The sequence below is a fragment of the Mercurialis annua genome, linkage group LG6 (assembly GCF_937616625.2).
Source record: "Mercurialis annua linkage group LG6, ddMerAnnu1.2, whole genome shotgun sequence".
Taxonomy (NCBI): domain Eukaryota; kingdom Viridiplantae; phylum Streptophyta; class Magnoliopsida; order Malpighiales; family Euphorbiaceae; genus Mercurialis; species Mercurialis annua.
Window position 1 is genome coordinate 43,219,227 of NC_065575.1, and position 21,488 is coordinate 43,240,714.

Sequence of the window (21,488 nt, forward strand, 5' to 3'; positions counted from 1 at the left end):
ATAATTGAAGACCCAAAGCATAAAAGAGATAATGAAGACAATAATAAGGAACCAATAATCTTCTATTAATAATAATAATCTTCAATTCATAACAAAAACTCAAAATATCACTAAGAACAAGTGTAATTCAAAAAGCTGAGAATAGTAAGTGAAATGGGGGCTACAAATCTAAAATTGAGTGCATAACCCTAAAAATAGAAAAGAAGGGATCCTTTTATAGTTTAAGGATAAAAAGGGAATAAAAATACACTATATGACAAGTCTAAATGAGGTAGCCAATCAAAATAGATCACAAAATTGTCCACATGTGCCTTTTTAGCTCCAAATCACGTATCTTCATTAATGAGCTGTTTCTATCGAAATGAAATGGTTTCTATAGAAACAAGCTTAAGTGAAAAGCTCACTGGATGCATTTCTGGCATGGTTTCTGAGGAGATCTCGATAGAAACCAATCTGTCTCGATCGAGACAGACGTTTCTGAGGAGGTTTCTGAGGAAGTTTCGATAGAAACAAGCTCTGACTTGATCACTTCTGCTTCCTCTAATCTTGATTGCTCCAATTACGCTCCAAATTGCCCGATTCTCGCCAATATGTACCTGAAACACTTCGACATGAAAATGAGCAATAAAACCACTTAAATGGACACTAATCATGGCATAATTACATCAAAATAGACCCACATAATAGGTGTAATTCTACACCTATCAACTACCTCTTGGAAGGATTGAGGTTTGGAGTAGCATTTAGATTTTCTGTTCATGCCAATTGTTCCTCAATATTATACTCATATGTGTTTTGGAAACTGAGTTGTTCCCTTATCTCCTGGCTGTTGATGCTTCCCAGTCCTCCATTGTGTTCCTCAACATTTGCTGCATTTGCACTTGCATTTGTCTGAACAGTAGATTGGATACTAGTTAAGCTATCCATAGTTGCTACCATCTCCCTTGCTCTCCCTAGAGGGTTTTCTCTCATGAATAGCCCATATCGGTATTTCCCACCATAGAAGATCTCAGCTTCCTCCTCTGTGATCCTTGTCTCGCTAAAGCTTCTTGTGTGACCCATTCTACCACAGAAAATACAAATGTCTGGTAATTTTTCATACCTAAACCTGATCCATTCTCTTTTGTGGCATCAGTCGTGTTGTGAAATCCTGCAAGAAGAGGACTGGTGTTGTCAAGTTCAATGTGGATTCTGAGGAAGTATTATCTCCAAAGAGGGGCCCTGTGGTCCATGTTAAGCTCGACAAAGCTGTTGAAAAGAGTTGCTATCCTCCTTGCATTCTCCTCATTCACCTGGTTTGGTGGGAGGCCTTTGACTTGCACCCAGAATAGCGATGATGTGAAGTCTATGTTATCCATTGGGATGTCCCCCTGCCATTCTTTGATGTTGATGTGCTGATTAGCGATATTCCAAAGGCGTTCCTCCAGGATTCTATCATAGTCTTCCTTTAGAAGAAGGCTAATAAAGAAGCATTTCTCAGTGAATCTGGCTAGTGTAAATGCCCCTTTCAATTTCCAGTCCTTAATGATGTTTTCTTGTATCTTATGCAATCCTAGAATTTTTTGACATCACTTTTGCCGCCATCATCCACCCACTAGCCACTCCTTCCTTTTCCTTTTTCACTTGGAGAGTTAAGGAGGGCTCTGAGATCTCCATCTGCTCTGTTTGGGATATGATTTCTGTTAGAGAAGCAGTGGGATTAGTGCTCCCTCTCGGACGTATGCCCGTTGAAGAAGAAGCTTCCTGGTTATGATATCTTTGATAAAGTTCATTTCCTCCATTATCACCATTAAAGTTGCTGCTAGTAGTCTCACTCTCCCTGTTTACCTCTTCCTCTGGGAACATCTTTTTCTTTCCTTTGTCAGTTGATGGGGGAGCCCTGATTCTTTGGGTTTGAGGCTTTGGTTCTCGGATAGTTAAAGCTCTAAAGAGGTTGTTGTGCAGGACGTGATTATCATTCTGGGGGTTGTGATTTTCAGCTTCATGGATTGTTTCTAGTCTTGGGTTTCGTTTGGTAACTGGTTTCTTTCCCCTAAAGGCAGGGGGAATGGTCTGTTTTGGGTCTGCCATAAAAAGGAGGATGAAGATTAGAGTGTCAAGGCTATTTTGTTGTTGGTAGAGTGTGTAGAATATAGTTTGGATCTTTTCTTTGTGAGGTCTCATAACATTCCTTCTCCTTTTATACTTGCAGTTTGCTTCCCTATGCATCATGGCGATCTGAAGGATCAAAAGGAATGATTATAACTGCTTACAACGGATTGGGGAGCTGAAAAATACTCGATGTCTTATCTGGATCAAAGGGATAAGAGCTATCTGCTTGGGCTAATTAACTGTGCTGTTGTATGGGGAATCTCTTCCAATTTTCTGGGGAATTTGAAAAGATCGGCATCATTGCCATGCAAGGTAACGTGATTCAGAGAAGGCGGCTACTAATTGGGGAAGAGGAAACTGTGGATGAGATTAGCCGTAATTGTGGGTTGTAGATCTAATTATTGTTGTTATCTAAATAATCTTACAGATAGGAGTAATAATTAAGCTTTGCAGTAGGCCATTAATTGTTGGATTTTGAAGATCAAAACCCTAGATTGAAAATCAATCGAAACAAATTGGGGAAAAACTTTTCTCTCTCTATAACTTTCTCTCTCAAGACTTTGAATGGGTTTAGACTCCCCTCATCCTCCCTTACGTTTTCAAGACTTATGGTACAAGTTCTAGTTGGCTAATATTTTGCCAATTTGAATTTGAGGGAAGATGTTAGAATAATATCTTTGTTGATTTTGTTGACCCTTAATTATTGCACTCTTCATTACAACATATCAGATTTTATAGTTGTTACCTTCGATTTTATTTTATACCCTTTATTTTCTTCCTTAGTTAGCTAATTCTCTTATAATTGTATATAAATACTTTTCTCTAACTTGTACATACATAACTAAGATATATGAATATACAATACCTTATCAGTTCCGTTAAATTATAGAGACAAGAAAATTGGTACAAAGATTCGTGAGAAAGCTGATAGTATGGTGTGGGGTAAACATACTAGGGTTAGAGTTTTAGTGGATATTACTCCACTAAAATATGGGGTATATTTTCATTGTCAACATTATGATTACCGAACTTTTGATATTTTTGTGGTCTGCTGGGACATGTCTTTGATATTTGTGGTAAAGGAGAATGTTGAGGCGGCTACTTGGCCCTATAGTCCAGCGTTAAGGGCTTCACTATTCTATCATGTGGTTTTGCAAAAAAAATCTCATTTTCCCGACAATTTCGTCCCTATTTCAAACTTTCAAAATCATCAATGAATATTCAACTTTAATTATATCGATTTATTCAAATTAATATTTATTTTTCTCATTTTGAAAAATATTCAAACGTGACACGCAAATCTAAATAAATCCCTAATATTTTAAAATATAATAAAAATCAAGATTACGCATCATAAATATAAAGGACATTTAAACCTTTTTTTAAAGTGAAAAACTCCAAGCTATAAAGATGGATACAGATGAAATAAACAATCAAGTAAAAGTAATAATTCTAAATTTTTTGGATGTAAAAATAGAAAGGAGATAACTTTAGATGATTAATTAATATAGAACTAAGTAAACTAAAACAAACAGTTAGAAACAGAGAAAATATAATCCTCAAGCACAAGCATGTGCAACACTGCAAATTTTGAAGGAAAACAATCATCAGATGCTATCGACATATCTAAGAGACGGGCGTAACTCGACTTCTATATGCAAAATCAAAAGGGACTTCACTCTTAAGCTAATAATACCTCTAGCCCTGATTCTTCAATTCCATTCCAAAGTTCACCCATCTTTAATTCCATTGCTTTATATTCATCCTTTTGCCTCATACTGAGAAAATCTTCTTCCTGAAAACCGAATGCAGAACCATCCACCATATTAAGATATTGTGATTTAAACATTTTCAATTGTCGCTCGCAATCTCTCATACCATCCTCCAACGACCGAAATGTATCCGTCATCATTGACATCTTCGGATCTGGCAATCCTCTATGCATCCAAAACAGCTCCAAGCGACAGATTTCTTTGAGTAAAAAAAAAATAAGATAATCAGAGTGGTCATATTCTGCTGCTTCGGTTTCATCGCACCCCACTGCTGCTTCCGTTTCATCACACAACACTGCTGCTTTTCGTTTCAAGGATCCTCTCTTCTTAAACATTTCGATATCTGCAGTGTGAAGTAAATCAATAAACTTATTGACTACCATGGTACTTTCACCTTCACCTATCCAACTGAGAGAATCGCGAAGAGCCTGAAGTTTGAACACAGTTTCCTGAGCCTTTGACATCATAAATATCACATGAATAAGCTTACGAGAAAGATTTTTCCCCTGATCTACGGCTCGAGTCCTTAGAGATACCAAAGTCTCATAACCATCATTGAGATCAGACTCATGGAACAAACTCAAGTAATCCAAAAAGCTCATATTCTTCCCTTCCTCTTGGTAATCTTCTTTATGGAAAAAATTATCTCGATCACCTGTTTGCAACAGAACATGAATCTTGGGTTCAAGTCCCTCAATACTCTTAACCTTACCCTTGAATCGGGTGAGCTTATCAATGAGTTGATTGACCTTCAATTCCTCAGAGATAAATGATCTAAATACGGCTTTCAAACTATTAAGACCCACTTGTTCCTCTTGTATTTCTTGACTAGCAACTCCGGAAACAAAGTCCGAATCTGGTTCTGAATCAAGGTCCGAATCTGGTTCTGAATCAAAGTCCGTAAGTGGAGCTGGTTCACTTAGAATCTGAGACTTACGATCTTGCACGGCCTGCTCATTCGCGATAAAGTCCTTCGGTGGCATGAGAAGCTGCAGTTTAAGATCTTGCATCGCCTTCTCACAAACTTCTAGATTAGGATTGATATCACCATTAAACTCTACTCGCTGCTTATACTGTGTAAGTTCCTTCTCAAAAGCTTGTAACTTAGACATCAGATAACGAGTGCTCATTATTTCTGAAATAAAATTAGCAGTTAACAATTCTAGATGACGATTCTGCAATGTGTCACTTGACAAGGACTGATTAGGCTTAGCAGATGACAATTCTTCTTCATCCATTGAATTCAGTTGATGAATCCCTGATTCAAAAAATAATTTAAAATTCCAACAAAATAATAGGACAGAATACTTATCAATTACATCTATGGAGGTGAAATCGGAAAGTTAAGTTAAAAGAAAAATTATACTTTGTAACGAATTAAAAACTACTCAAACAAACAATCAAATAAAGCTGCTCAAAAGTTAACCTAATCGAAACACATTAATCAAGAGAAAGAAAAACTAATGCAAATGCAAATATGAATAGAAATAGAAATAGAAATAGGAAAAGTAAATCAACCAGCAATCTTCACATTTAAAATACAATTTGTCGTAAATTTACAAAATAAATTAGAGTTTCAACAGCTCAGCAAATCAAAATCAAACCCTAATCCAAACAGCCGAACAACATTAGAGGCGAGTTTCGAAGAAAAAACAAACCTGCACAACGCTCTAAACTTCTTAATCCAGAGGACCCTTTTTTTTCCGAAGAGATGGTAACTCGTTGAATATAATAAGAAAACAAAGAAAACCTAAAATTTCACAGCAAACTACTATTATACCCCCACCCCATGTATGTCACGGTTCTCACCTTCTTTTACAATTTAAAAATTAAACGATATTATATTTTTTATTTTTCTATTTACTTTTAGTGTAAATCAATTAGATTAAGTTTTTAATGCAAATTTCTAAAAAAAAACTATACTTTATGAGATTTGGCGGCTCGATAAAATTCAATTTAATAAAGTATCAGTTTACCACCGATTTATCCAATTTTAATCTTCCAAATTTAGTTTACCACTACTTTATCATGTTTTCCCTTGGGTTTATTTTAAGTTTACTAAAAAATAACTTACTATTAGTTTAATTTCGGAATTATAAAAATATAGTAAACTATTTTCTTATTTTACTATTAGCAATATTACATGTACGAAATTCATACAAATGTAACTATTGGTTTTCTCTCTCCTAGATTCTCTCGGCGCACAATAGCAATAGTTATTCAACACCGTAAAGACGGGGAAGAAGATAAACCCTAATTTGAACAAATGGATTGAGAAGGTCAAGCAAAGCAGTAATGAGGAACAAGTTACTTTGTTAGTGGAAGAAATTCCAAAAGATTCAGCTGTCAATGAGGAAAATACCAAAGAGGATGAAATAGCAGTTGAAGGTATCACGACTGCAAATACTTATGAGGGTTATTGAGGAAATGGGAGCTAAGAATGCTGCTAAGAAATTGGTATATTTGGTGAAGAACAATAGAGCTAAAGACCCAGATAATGCTCTTACTTACATTCCTCCAGTTGTTAGTAATGGGTCCGTATTGCCAAGGTTGAGGAGGAAGACATGCTGGTGGAAGAGGATAGATGGAAATCTGCCATTCTTGGATGTGTCTATGGTCTTTCCCCCAAGTTTTAGCTTTATCAGAAATATATGGGAAAAAATAGGTTTAATTGATTTTCATCAAATTAAGCCTAATTTGTATGCGTTCATTTTTTATTCAGAGGAAGGGAAACGCAAAGCCATGGTCGATGGTCCCATTACCTTTGACAAACACCCTCTGGTTCTGCAAGAGTGGAGAAGAAATATGACCTTCGATTTTAACAGAGATTGCTTATGTGCCAGTCCGGGTGAAGTTTCCTATGCTTCCATGGGAGTTTTGGAGTCCCAATTCCTTAAGCTCCAGAGCCAGTACACTAGGCAAACCCCTGTTTGCAGATAAGTGCACTAGAGATAGATCTAAGTTATCTTATGCTAGAGTGCTAATAGATATGAGATTGAAGGGATCTTTTCCTGATGTGGTGATTATTGAAGACAACAGTGGCAACTAACACATTCAAATGGTTGGTTATAAGTGAAAGCCTATTCTCTGTGAAGTCTGTCATAAATTAGGGCACAAAAATTGTGAGCAAAGACAAATCTGGATGGCCAAAGCTTCTGATAAAGAGGCAGTTCAATTAGGCAATGTTGTTACTGAGAAGAATAGTGAAATGGTAATAGAAGAAACTGCTATAATAGAGAAATCTTCAGAGGTTGTTAATCAGTGCAATACTACCCCTACTCAGCAGGGTGTTACTAATCCAAACTTACAGGAGGATGGATTTCAATTGCTAACTAACAAGAAACAGAAGAACAAAGTTTTAGAGAAGAACGAAGAGATATAAGTCAGAATTGAGTCTAAGAGTGGAGGTATTAAATCTCACCCTTTACAAACTGATAAAATCCGTGCCAAAATGCTTATCAAGTCCTTGGATAGAGGTAGATGAAGTTACCTGGAATATAAGGGGTTTTAATGAACCTTTTAAGCAAGCAGGATTTAAAAAAATGCTTGGTAGAAGTAACTGAGTCTATCTAATTTTTTTTTTAAAATTGTATTTACTTTACATTATATAAAAAAATAATAGATGATCATATTCATAATTGATATTAAAGGATTTCTATTTTAGGTGAATGGGCACAGTTGGCAAATTGAATTTTTAATTATTTTCAAATAACATAATTATAAAATCCCTAAACTAATTTTTAGGAACTATATCGACTATAAAGGGATTATATATGGGAAGTTCATGGCTATGGCGTTTTTGATTTTGAAGATGAAAGTATCAAAAGTCTAGGATTGGTATCATGTCCGATTAAATGATTTTAAAATTCATTTTAATTTTTTTATTTATATAATTTTAAATAATAATAACTTCATTTTAGAAATAATCACAAGTGCAAGAAACTCAATTCCAATAAAAAATAAAAGTATAAAACACAATAATATATATCTATATCCCGTCCATGACGATAAATAAATAAATTAGAATAAATAAATACTTATTTAATTAAAGGACAAAATTATATTTAACTGCAATGTTATGTCAATATGCCTAAGATGTTTAAGATATTAATTTTAATATAACATAATCACCTTTTAACAAAAAAGGGACAAATTATATGGTACGTATGTTTTTGTATCTTAATTTTGGTAAATATTATTTGATTATTTTTTAAATAACATACACAATAAATTACTATAATAACCTCTGTTTAGATAATTAATCAATAATGAAAAAGAGAGATCAACTTCCATTCATGCTTTTAACATTTAACATTTAAACGAACTCTTTTCAAAAAGCAAGCAAATTGACGTGTTACGTTACGAGCCACGTGCGTATCACGTAATGCAAAACTAATATATATATATATATATATATATATATATATATATATATATATTAATAAAAGTATTTTTTGTATTAAATATGCAAATTTTTTCGCGCAAATGTGCGGGTTTACGACTATTTATAACAATTATTGTAAACGACTTAACATGCAGTTGATGGATCAAAATTTGATCGCATTCTGCATGGACTTTAAATGCATAATTATAAAAAAATACATAATCTAAATTACAAAAATTATAATAAACCCAGGAAAGCTACCAAAATTACCAAAATTAAACAAATGAACTAAACCACATGCCTTTTTTTCCACGTACAAAAGCCAAATGAATCAAAACAAGCTCCACCACTTGATGTTCCAACCCAAAAAAAGAAACTGATAAACTGAAACACTAAGATTTATCTAACCAGCAACCAAATCCTAGGTATCAAAGCCATTGTGAGTCGTGACCAACTACCAATATGTCTTGAAGAAGCAGACGACATTTTGAAACCAGAGTAAAAGAAATAGGTTTGAGTAAAATGCAATTAGAAAGTCTAGATAACTAATCTAAGATCATTATCAATTTCTCGATCTAGCTACATTTACAGAAAGTATAATGATGCTAAATAGTATATACACTTACACCACTTCACCTAATCTCATTCTCGTCCTAATTTTATCCCATACAATTCAGGAAAAGATGTAATAAGATTGCCATTTAGATGTTCATATCAACTTATAGCAATATCATAATTAACCTCTCTATGCTATTAAGATCATTGCTTTAGCTATCTAGAAAAATATGAGTACAGATGGAACATTGACCTTTTTATAAGACTACTGATGTGAATTAACCTACTCAACATTCCAACAATTTGAGATTGATATATTTAACCATTTCAATTCTTAGAAAAACAATTAATAAAACCTCAAATGTAGCAACAACAGCTAAATCAGTGAGAAATTTGATATTTTTGCGGAAAGAAAAATTACCTCAGCAGGAGAAATAATTCTACTCTGTATAAGTAAAAGGTTCAAGAAATTTTCTAATTTCATCACATCAATATAACCTCAAAATTAATGAATAACTTTCAAAAATCTATTTCAAAGTTGCGACGAGAAGACGCCATCAAAGAACAGCGCCGCTTTATTTATTTGATAAAAATTTAAATAATTTGTTTTAGAAATGGTTAATTTAATATAAAAAGTTAATCTAATGTAAAAAGGGTCAATTTAGAGAATTTTTACCAAATAAAAAAAGATCAATTTTATGCTTTAGGGTACAATTGAAATAAAAAAAATACAAAATAGAATAAAATTGACATATTTGCAACGTCAGGGTAGGATTGAAAAGGAGATGAAAGGTCAGAGTTTTTTAAGACATTAAGCAATTAATTTATTTTAATACCAAATTTTTCGAACAAAACACACTAAACTTTTATTTTGGACTCCGCTCTAATGAGTGGTCGGGATCCGCCGGGGGTTCCTCGTCACCAAAAAAATAAAAAAATATCTTTATTATTCGTGTTCTTCGTCGAATCTGTAACGATGATTTTCAACTTTTCTCTTTTGAGTAAAAGCTTGAATTTCAGAAATCAGGAAACGCACCCGAGCATCTCAATTAGGTTGACACCCTCTTAGCGTTTGCATCACGCTTCTAAAAACCAGAAAATATATTAAAGATAAAGTAAAAAGTTTTACAAAACAAACCAAAACAACTAGCAGAATCTATAAGATGTCTGCCTACTAAAATCCTGATAAATTACAGAATTACAAAAATTTGGCACAGAAGACCACCAAATATAAGATGCCGCTGTAGCTCCGTGTTTTGCAAGTAAGTCGGCAACTCGGTTTCCTTCTCTATAAATATGAGAGACCTGAAAATTCATCTTGGAAATCTGATGAAGACACGATAACCAATCATGTAAATACTCCCAAGGAACGTTCTTCGATTTTGAAGTAAAAAGTTGAACCACAAAAGTAGAGTCACACTCCAACCATAAAGAATGCCATCCTCTCTTCCAAGCTATATCTACTGCCATAATGGCAGCCGCTATTTCAGCTGCGAAAGCAAATTCATTTCCCAACGGAAAAGCAAATGAGCCTTTTGTAAAACCAGCCGAATTTCTAAAAATTCCCCCTCCACCTGCTGCTCCCGGCGCTCCCAAGGCAGATCCATCCATATTGACTTTGGTCCAATTACTCAGAGGGGTATGCCAAGTAACCGGAATAATTTTAGGAGCAGTTGTAGGTTTACTTGTGATCTGCAGAAGTCTTAATATATTCAAGTCTACCATTGAATTGCTCATACAACCTATTCTAAAGAAGTCAGATTCTTTGATAGATGACCATATCTTTCTAAGAGCGAGATGAATATTTGGGATTGAATCCTAAAAAATTGCTGCGTTTCTTAGCTTCCAAATGACCCAAATTGTTTGCACCACTGCCGAACACCACAGCACAGCCACCTGCGAGCTGAAAGTGAAAAGTAAAACCTGCTCAATAAAGCTTTTCAGTGATCCTGCCTCAATCATCCTTCTTCCAAAATTAAAAACACTTTGCCAAATTGATTTTGCAAATTTACAATTGAGAAAGAGTTGATCATGGTTCTCATTGTGAACTAAACACATAGAACATCTCGAAGCCAAATTGAAACCTCTGAGACGTAGCTTGTCCTCCGTAGGTAAACATCCGAGAATCGCTCTCCAACACATGAATGATCTTGATGGAGGTAAATATTCTTTCCAAATGAATTTTGCCCAAGGGAAGGAAATCTGGGAAGGGCGTAAGTATGAATACATACTTTTAACTGAATGCCTGCCATCTTTAACCGATCTCCAAATACAAATATCCGTTTCATTTTGAACCACAGATATAGCATGAATATTTTCAATAACCTCATTATTCTCAATAGGCAACGAAACCCAATCATTTTCAGCTATGTAAGTTGAAACAGGTTCAGAGAGTACCCGCTGCTCTTTTTCTGAAATACACAGCTGATTAGCAACAGTAGGAGTAATCCATTGATCTGTCCAGAAATTTAAATGACTTTGTTGCCCAATTAACCACAACGATTCAGACCGAAGAAGATAATAAATAGACTTAATTGATCCCCAAATTGAAGATTGAATATAAGATTGCCGAGGAGTGCCAGAAATATGAAGAAACCGGTTTTTAAGAACTGAAAAAGGAAATTCGTGGGAAGCACTGATAAGCTTCCAGGCCATAGTACCGAGCATGCTAGTGTTAAGAATATGAAGCTTCTTAATTCCAATTCCCCCATTTTTTAGCGGCCGACAACAACTTTCCCAAGGAACAGTTATAAGCTTTCGGTCTTGTGTTGAACCGGACCAAAGAAAATTACGCATACATCTTTCAATGATCGATAAAAGAGAAGATGGCCATTTGTAAATAGCAAAAGAGTGGTTCAACGATCCAGTGATGACTGAGTTTATGAGAATTAATCGACCTGCAAAGGACAATGAAGAACCTTTCCACTTAGAGAACTTATTGCAAATTTTATCCGCAATTGGTTTGAGCCATTTTTTCTTAGGTGAACCTACAAAAAGAGGTACTCCCAAATAGTTAAAAGGTAAAGAACCTTTTTTCATATGCATCACTTGCTGTATTTTAATAATTCTTCTAAGAGAAACTGTTGCCCCATAATAGATCTCAGACTTCGACCAATTAACTCTTTGCCCAGAAAGAGAGCCATACAGTTTAAAAACATCATTAAAAGCCTTAATGTTTTTTAAAGTAGCCTTACCGAACAGAAGAACATCATCTCGTACAACAAATGCGAAGGAAAAGTTGAATACCGAGTTTGAGTCATTGGAATTATATCACCGCTGCCGACTTTATGCGTGATTTGAAAAAATTAGTTTTACACGTGAATTACAAAAACTTTTTGTAAAACACGTAGTATTCTCTTCCTCAAAACTCCATTCTTTATTTTGTACATGTATCTGAATTTAAATTTCCTATTAACCCACTGAAACAAATGGAGAAGGAATCAATCAAACGGACTTAAAAATATATATAGGAGAAATTGATTTTTGCGACTAGCCGTCAATCGGCAATCGGAGTAACTCGCTACTCTGTCGTAATGGAAAATCAGGAAGCAGCAGCTCCGGCGAAGGGCTACTATTGCTGTTCTTTTTGGATCTAAAACAGCCGACCATGTTGTATCAGTGTGGTGCATGACTGAGTTTGACATCAGCGGCGCTCCAGCAGTATATGAGTCTTTACAGTGTTCCAAATGTAAATTTCTTCAAAATCAATTTTCGAATAATTGTCAGTTTGTCATTCTCCATGGACCCTGAAAGTACCAAGAAGATGCTACAACTTATCATCTTCATTTCAAAATCTCATTAGGGCATCTCCAAGGGGAGTCACCATTTTTCCCTCACCATTTTTCAATTTGGTGAATTTTCACCAAATTTACTCCAATGGTCATCACCAAATTCTTCACCAAAAAATATTCTTTTTTACTTTTTAATATAATAATCATTTTTAATTCTTAATATTTTATATATTTTTTATCAATTACACCCATAAACTTATTTATGCTCATATTCATCCGAATTATAACATTATTTATATTTAAAAAAATAAATTGCTATTAATTTTTAATTATGAATGTCGTAGTATGTTTCGTTTACCAGATTATTAATAGAATATGTGTTCTATTTATTTATTATGTAATGTCGTAGTATGTTACGTTTTTAGGTTATTATTTCGTAAAATTATCTATGTAATGTTTTTATATTATTGTCTCGTAAAATTAATTATGTAATATTTTTTTAATTGTCTCGTAAAATTATCCATGTAAGATTTTTATGTTATTGTTTTATAAAATTAGTCATGTAATATTTTTATATCATTGTCTCGTTAAATTATTTAAAAAGTAAGTAATTAATTAAATACAACTACAAACAAATTATATGTACCAAAATATAAATTAACCACATTATTATATTCAAAAAATGAAATGGTGAAGAAAAAATTCCTTCACCATTTTTGATGAAAGAGAGTGTGATTTGGTGAGTCCCTTGAAAATGGGGAGTCATCAATTCCCATTTTAATGACTCCCCTTGGAGATGGTCTAACTCGCAAAAAATTCCAGTTTTTAAAAAGTAAAAATTCTAATTGTTGGTAATAAAGGGTTTGAGGAGCAGAAAATTAGCGTTGTGGCAGTGTGATAGGCATGGTGCGTGGAAATGAGAGAGTGGAATGGCTTCAAATATTATACAAAATTATCTTTATTTGCATGTCGTCATTGAGTCGGTTTTTTGATGTCTTGTGGCTTAGTCTCTCAAAAAAAATCATATAAGAAACCTATTCAAATTAATGTGTATTTAAATAGGTTTAATAACTTAAAAAACCCTTATTTTATAATATTTTTTTGTTTATACCCCGACTTAGAAAAAAATTCATTTGTACCTTTTTTTTGATTTTTCATTTTCAACTGTACCCCGAAATTTAATTTTTAGACAGTTTAAATAATTAAAGGATGCAAATATTAAAAGCAATAAAATAGAAGGGTTATATTATACTTTTTTCGATTTGTACAAATACAAATAAATCCTTTAACTTTAAAATCTCAAATAAATAATTTTGTATCATTACATATAATTTTGGATTAAAAATTTATTTAATTTATGTCGCATATACTTAAGCAAAATTAAACAAAAATAGTAATTGCCGGAAAGTTTGCTGGTTTAGTGGTTTGTTTGTCGGAAGACTATTTTTGTTTTGAGTAGTGATCAGATGTCCTCAACCACACATACATCTTTTAAACCACTGACGTGGACTGAACTTAGATTGTGCACACTCATCAGATTCATCTGTACACCGCCCAACCACATTAGCATTTAGCAGTACTTTGTCCACGTGTCGCCCATACATGAAATTGTCCCCTACTAAAGTGCACTGAAAAGGAGAGGGAAAAGATGCAATTAGATCCCTAGAGTTTTATCTAAAGTGCAAGTATGAACTGTATATATCGTTTCATTTAAAAAGTGTCAATAAACTCTTCAAAATGATAAATCTAAAACACCCCCATTAATAATATCTAATACTCATTCCATCTTGTTTTTTTATATCCAATTTAAACAGTCTATGATATTTTGAGTGCAATTTATACAATTTGATTTTTTATCCTCTTTTTAAATTTATGACTATAGCCTTATAAACAATTCACAAAAAAAAACTTTTGTTCCTTCTTACGAAATACTTAGCTTATATTCATCCTGCTTTATATGATATATAATTTACGATACACACAAACATTAATAAAATTTTGGATATCAATATAAAATGAGTTTATTTATAAAAAAATATCACATTTTTTTTTTATGTAGAAATATTTTTTTTTAATTTTGGTCTTTTTAATATAGTACATTATAATTAATAAGCACATATATTATAATTAATTATTTTAATAATAAATAATTATCTAATTTAAATTAAAAAAATAAATAATTCAATTTGAGAAGAAAAGAGTATTACATTCAACATATAGTGTTGGACAATTATTTTTTTTTGCTAATCCAATATTTTTTCGACATTAATATTTGAATTCTAAAAGGTTGTATTTACTTCCACACATTTTTAGTTAAAATGCTTTAACTGAACTGAGAAAACGATAACATTATCCCATACTGAATTTGTTTTCCCTTTTTTTTTTACCATTGAAAAAAAAAAGTTCACGCTTATGGAAAAAAATAACTTCAAAATTTTAATAAAAATCTGCCAAGCAAACATGCCATTTGAGCTATGATTCACTAGGGGTGAGCACGGTTCGGGGGAGTCCGGGGATTGACAAATCTCCGGAACCAAACCAAAAGTCGGGGATATCAAAAATTGGATATCCGGATCCGTACCAATAATCGGTTCGGTTCGGTTCGGAGATTTTATTTTTCGGTACGGTTCGGTACGGGGATTCGGTCCTAATGGTTCGGTACGGTTCGGTACGGATATCACTAAAACCACGGATATTTTTTTATTTAAAATGCGATCTCTACTATATTATAATATATTATTTTGACTTTTAAAATTAATTAGCTACTCATTCATTCATTTTTTTATATTTTCAACTATCACAAGTAAATAATCATCAATAAAATAAAAAGGCACAACATGTATATTATCGTTCGATTTAATATTAATTTTTTGATTATTTGATAAGGATACTTTTAAATATTTTCAAGTCTAAAATTATATAATTTTTGTTAAAACTATGTAATTTGATAGATGATAGAAAATAATGAATATGTGTTGTTCATATTAACTTATAAAAAATACTTTTAATAATTATTAAATATTTGATAAATTCATATAAATTTCATTGAAATATATAGCTATTTTGTTTTTATGTAAATTAATAAAAAAAATTATATATATATAGACTAATATTTTTAATATATATTATTTAATTTTATAAAACAATTTTAATTTTTATTAATTCAAAGTTAATACAAATATAATAATCAAATGAAAATTAGAATAATATATATATATATAATTTCGGTTCTTCGGGTATAAGTTCGGTACTTCGGTTCGGTACGGTTCGGTTCTCGGTACGGTTATTTATAAAAGATCCAGAACCGTACCAATAAAATTTTCGGTACGGTTCGGTTCGGAGAAAGTCAATGGTCAACGGATATTTTTCGGTCCTGGATATTTTCGGTCCAGTTTTCGGTTCGGTTTTGGAGATATCCAGGATCCGTGCTCACCCCTATGATTCACCGTTATTTGTCATCTAATTGAGTCCCAATGTTTTTTCTTTATCATATTGATGAATTTGATGTTATAGCAATCGACAATAGAAAGAATAAGGACCATAAGTGTTCTTTGTATGAAGCATTAGTGTCATATTTGTACTTTTTCCTCGAAAAAAAGCTTACCCATTAAGCAAGTAATTTTAACAAGAAATAAACAGAACAAAACAAAATGAACGCTACTACAGCAGCAGCAGAAGGTTGAAGAAGAAGAAGAAAAAATGGTTAGGTTTCCGTCATCGTCGTCATCATCGTCGTCGTCACCGTTGACGGCGATCGACGAGTCGTCAACTCTAATACAAGGCTTACCGAACGACGTCGCAGCAAAGATACTATCAATGGTACCATACTCACACCAATCAAGAATCAAACAAATTTCAAAATCATGGTACGCATTTCTCTCATCCAAAACCCTAATTTCAACGAATCTCAATCACCTCCTGGTTATATTCCCAGAAGACCCTTCAATTTCGTCACCTTACCTATTCGACCCCGATAATCTCGCCTGGAAGCCACTACCTCCGATGCCCTGTAACCCCCACGTGTACGGTCTCTGTAATTTCACATCCATTTCTCTTGGTCCCACACTCTACGTGCTCGGTGGGTCCCTCTTTGACACGCGATCCTACCCTATGGACCGCCCCACGCCGTCGTCGGCTGTGTTCCGGTACGATTTCGTGAGTTCTAAGTGGGACCAGCTATCCCCAATGCTGTCGCCGCGGGGTTCGTTTGCGTGTGCTGCAAACGCTAATACTCGGGAGATAATTGTTGCGGGAGGTGGGTCCAGGCATACTATGTATGGTGCAGCCGGGAGTAGGATGAGCTCTGTGGAGAAGTATGATGTGGCGAGAGATGAATGGGTTGCGATGACTCGGTTGCCGCGGTACAGGGCGGGTTGTGTCGGGTTTCTGGTGGGGAATGGGGAGGGTGGGGAGGGTGAGGAGGAGGAGTTTTGGGTGATGGGCGGGTACGGCGAGTCGAGGACCATTGCTGGGGTGTGTCCTGTTGATGAGTATTATAAAGATGCTGTTGTTATGAATGTTAAGAAGAATGGGGGAATTGGGAGTAAGTGGAGGGAAGTTGGGGATATGTGGAGAGATGGGGAGAGACATAGGCTTGGTAAGATTGTTGTAGTTCAGGATTTTGATTTCCGTAGGCGAAGGCCTGGTGTTTTTATGCTTGATCATAATGAGATATTCAGGTGAGTAAATGCTAGTATCTCTGTTTTCCAGTAAAATATGTTTAAATTATGTGCTAATTTGATGAAGATGAGAAATTTATTATTTGCATCTTTGTGTAAAATTTGCTCGGGGATTAGTCTTTTTAGCCTTTATGTAGACTAGATTTAGCTAAGAATAATATGCTTCTTTTGTTTTTCATAGTTAATGTCATTTTTAAGCTATCAGTGTATTGAATATTTACAATCTTTCATCAGGAAGTATTTAAATAATAGATTTTGTTCAATGCTGTGCAAATCCGGTGTAACCTTTGGATAGTCTGTTTAAGTATTTAAATAGTGAATCTTACATAAGATGCAACTAAGCCGATGACCTCATAATATAATATAATAGCCATTCAAATTATACATGAAGAAGTGGCCATTTTCCTTTTCGTTATATATGGCTGTTCCGGAGTTCATTGATTAGTATTTATAGATAGGCAGGGCAGGGGTTTAATCTGAAATGCTGTTCACTGTGGGTTACTTAGCTAGTAATTTGTGAAGCCACTAATGACAATTGTCCGGTTCCTTGTCTATCTCTTGATATATAAAATTAGAATTCATTTAATGCCACAAGTTAGAATTATTGGTATTAGGATTTCCATGCAGCATTGTGATTTCCTTTATTCAACTTTTGCTTAAAGTAAACTGCAAAAACACTGATTCTAGCCTTCAAGTAGACAACATTCAATCTTTCATCTCACTACATTTTGTTTATAAGAAGTTACTAAAATTGGTTTCAGGCCATGGCTTGTTGTCCTTCTTGTAGTCTATTTTACTACAATTCTCTGCCATCCCCTTTTAAATTTGTTCTGGTTCTACATCTTTGGAATACCAAACATGTATCTTCTCCTTAATGAATGTCTTTTGTTTTCCCCTTTGCCAAACTGAGTGAAAATAAAAAGTATCATCAACTCAATGGTGGTTTTTACTATACTTTTGATTTCCTTAAGTGAGAATAATATGGCTCAATTTATCATTGCTTTATGGAACTTTGTATTGTTTTGTTTCTCTCCTTCTCTTTTCTTTTCATTTGCAGCGTATACAGTGGGAACCGTTAGCTTTATGAACTGATTGGTTTTCTATATATATGATCTAATGGTTATCACTCTGTTTATAATAGCTACATGCTGCAATTCAACTTCCTACTTCGTATCCTTTAGTTAGTGGCGATAATATATGCACTTATTTGTATTGTGTTTAATTGCAAAGTTAAATTTATGATGTTGATATAGGACAGTTTGGAAGTCTCTGTAGGTCAACTGGTTACCATTTGATTATTTTGATGATAAATAATTTCAGATGTAAGTTATGAGTTTTATTTTTTGATAATCGCAGAAGAGACAAGTTTTTAGCATCACTTTGAAAATATTTAAGGCCTCCCTCCTAGGTGCTATGAAGTATCAGAACTAGGGTTTTATGGTAAGCATAATATGAAAGAAGCTCTATGCTCGGAAAATTTTCTTATATCATTTATTAACTCGTAATAGAGGGAGATTGTAGGTCGAATACATATATTAGATCACAACCAGGAAATGACATGAAAAGCCACTGCCATATTCCAACAGTACAGAAATTATTTTAGTAATCCTGCTTCCGCTAAATCACAAAATACAAGACCAGTAACTAGTTTATTTGAATCGAGAGATATAAGATTCTTTGCGGACTAGAAATTTTCGTACAGCACTGCTTCTTCTCAAGGGTTTTGCTCCTGATGAAGGAAACATTAGATGTTCAGAAATTTTGAGATTACGAACTGCATGTTACTTTAGGCTCTCTTTTATTATGGTTCGTACAATTATTCATATGATATATGTTTACCTTTATTTTTAGGCATCTTTCTGTTTAACAGCTTTTTGTGATTCTGGATTATTGAGCGTTAGTAAGAAAGTAGACACCAGTAATTCAGAAACTGATAAGATTTATGACTCTTTTGCATTGCAGATATGACATGGCTTTTAACTCTTGGAAAAAAGAGTCAAGTGTGCCGAGAAAAGCTTCTTGCAATTCCTCATGTGGTTTTATCGCGTTGGACAGAGAGCTTCATGTAATGACTCTTCTGAGAGGATGTGAATCGACTGATACTCGAAGGTCAAGACAACAAAAGAGGGCAAGAACACTTTTTATTCAAATCTACCATACTAGGAAGAAAACGTGGAGATCACTCATTACAAAGGCGCCCTTCCTCTGTTCTTTGGATTTCAGTACGGCAGTCATGTGTACCATTCGACTATAGGCATCTCTATATAAAAAAGGCACCATTAGCTTAGTAGTCATTTAAATTCGTGTTCTGTATTATGTATTTTATCATATTCTTTGCTTTAATAGCAGATACTCATAGTGTAGGTCAGTGTACAGATTAGTAAGTGTATAGTGCTATCAATTGATGTACACATCGGTTTGTTTTAAATATCATGCAATTGCAATAGGTTGTACCTTGTCACCTAAATACATTTGTGACTATATTAGTATATGCAGTAAAGCCATAGATTGTGCAGCATTTGATGAGCAATATTAACTTTTTATATAACAGACAGATTAATAAACTTTCTAATAATAAATGCAGATTACAATAATAGACAAAAATCTAAAATAGTAGCCTATGAACCGTGTGCACCGGCTTCATTTGAACTCTGCGCATCCCATAAGGACTACAAAAAATGGGAACAGTGGGACGCGGCACAGCACGGAAACATACGATATTTCTTGGAAGCTGAACTCGGGCTAGAGTGTTTGGTGGAGGCTGAAAATGGACTAGAGGCTGCTGCTGCTGCTGCGACCTGCAAATTCTTGACTGAATACTGTAGAGATGTCCAAGGTACTCAGCTGGCTGAATTTCATTGTAAGTCATCAGAATATTGTTGAAAACTAAACAAGTTAATGAACTATCAGAACCCGCTTGATGCGCTCCTCCGACCCGTTCGACTCCAAGTATGTTAGCCAGCTTTTCAAGACTTAACTCGCCTTCGAGCAAACCGTTACATAACCTAGCCATATACTTTACATCGACCATGCTGCCAAAGCATTCTCCGATAAGTCGAGTGAAGTCCGTAATGGATTCGGGTAATAAGTCGTTGCTCAAAAGCTTGACTAGATAACCTAAATCGTATAAGCCGTGAAAATTCACCCAAAGTAAATCACGATGACGGCTTAAAAGAGCGGTAAACAATGTCGAAAACTCTTGTAAATCAATGCCGTCCGTCTCGAGTCTTACAAAATCGATACCAGACTTCTCCAAGAACACGATGGAATCTTGAGAATAAACATGAAGGTCCCTGCTGAAAAAGAAATTAAACTGCCAGGTTCCGCCAATCTCGCCTTCCATGTTCGATGGAGTTAATCCTAATTGAAGCATATTCATAGCGTCGACATTACACTTTAAGTCAGCGTATCTTCGAACATCTCCACAATCTCGGGGCGAACTCACAAGAAACCCCGGAAACTCAGTATCAAATGATACAACTCGATAATCATTAAGACAATTGTTAAGCTTTCGAAATTCTTCAACCAAATTACTACTCCAAACATTGGTACAACCCATGTTGCTGTCTCGCTGATAGCTTTTTTCTTTCTCTAGTTCTGAGCCACTGGCTTTGCTTTTATAGGAGATTATTGTGTCCTGTTCGTATCAGGAATTCTTATAATAGAAGGTTTTTGATTTAATGTTTAAGATACCAATAACACCCTTAATGTTTAATGTAAATTCACATAAACCCCTTTTGATTAGCCGATGTTGAGTATTCACCAAGTTAGATTTACACCAAACATTAGGGGTGTATTTTTACTTTTTTCTTTAATTTATTAGGCCCCTTCCGATCCTAATTACATAATGATTATTATTAAGTAGTTAATCAGTAGTAAATTATGGTTTTATTATATTGTTTTTTCATTTTAAAAATTAATATATATATATGAGATCGACTTAAGTGATAATTTACCCCTTCAACTTACAAGCGATTGCCAATTACAACATATGTTATCTTTATGGAATCAATTGTCTTACATTTGATTTTTTTATTAATTTTCTCCATTATAACATATTAATTATTATCAGAGTTGAGAAATACAAGCCAAATCACACGTAAAAAATAAGGTAAATTGGTAAAAAAAGGCATATTTTGGATTAAATTGACCATAAAATTAAAATTTATGCTAATTGACCATTATTTACAAATTAAAAGAGCAATTTGCCACTTACGTTTTATGAGAATGAGATCAAAACATAACATTTAAAATTTTAAACATAGATTTACACCAA

The 21,488-nt window shown here is 33.9% G+C and overlaps 3 protein-coding genes across 3 annotated transcripts; 1 reads left to right on the top strand and 2 right to left on the bottom strand.

The window, feature by feature from the left end:
* Positions 1-3,565: 3,565 nt before the first annotated feature.
* Positions 3,566-5,634, bottom strand: LOC126653670 (uncharacterized). Its single transcript, XM_050347608.2, has 2 exons — positions 5,522-5,634; positions 3,566-5,121 (listed from the first exon to the last, which is right to left on the bottom strand). The coding sequence occupies exon 2, from the start codon at positions 5,099-5,101 to the stop codon at positions 3,773-3,775; it is 1,329 nt and encodes a 442-aa protein (XP_050203565.1). The 5' UTR covers positions 5,102-5,121; positions 5,522-5,634; the 3' UTR covers positions 3,566-3,772.
* Positions 5,635-16,156: 10,522 nt separating this feature from the next.
* LOC126686525 (F-box/kelch-repeat protein OR23) lies at positions 16,157-19,730 on the top strand. Its single transcript, XM_050380621.1, has 2 exons — positions 16,157-17,212; positions 19,175-19,730. Exons 1-2 carry the CDS (start codon positions 16,233-16,235, stop codon positions 19,464-19,466), a joined length of 1,272 nt encoding a protein of 423 aa, XP_050236578.1. The 5' UTR covers positions 16,157-16,232; the 3' UTR covers positions 19,467-19,730.
* On the bottom strand, positions 19,731-20,822 carry LOC126686526 (putative CCR4-associated factor 1 homolog 8). Its single transcript, XM_050380622.2, has one exon. The coding sequence runs from the start codon at positions 20,769-20,771 to the stop codon at positions 19,818-19,820; it is 954 nt and encodes a 317-aa protein (XP_050236579.1). The 5' UTR covers positions 20,772-20,822; the 3' UTR covers positions 19,731-19,817.
* Positions 20,823-21,488: the final 666 nt, after the last annotated feature.

Excerpts from the sequence above, each read along its gene's own strand:
- LOC126653670 (XM_050347608.2), bottom strand. The coding sequence starts at position 5,101 with ATGGATGAAGAAGAATTGTCATCTGCTAAGCCTAATCAGTCCTTGTCA.
- LOC126686525 (XM_050380621.1), top strand. The coding sequence starts at position 16,233 with ATGGTTAGGTTTCCGTCATCGTCGTCATCATCGTCGTCGTCACCGTTG. Across the intron at positions 17,213-19,174 it reads GATCATAATGAGATATTCAG|ATATGACATGGCTTTTAACT; the intron begins GTGAGTAAATGC and ends TTTGCATTGCAG.
- LOC126686526 (XM_050380622.2), bottom strand. The coding sequence starts at position 20,771 with ATGGGTTGTACCAATGTTTGGAGTAGTAATTTGGTTGAAGAATTTCGA.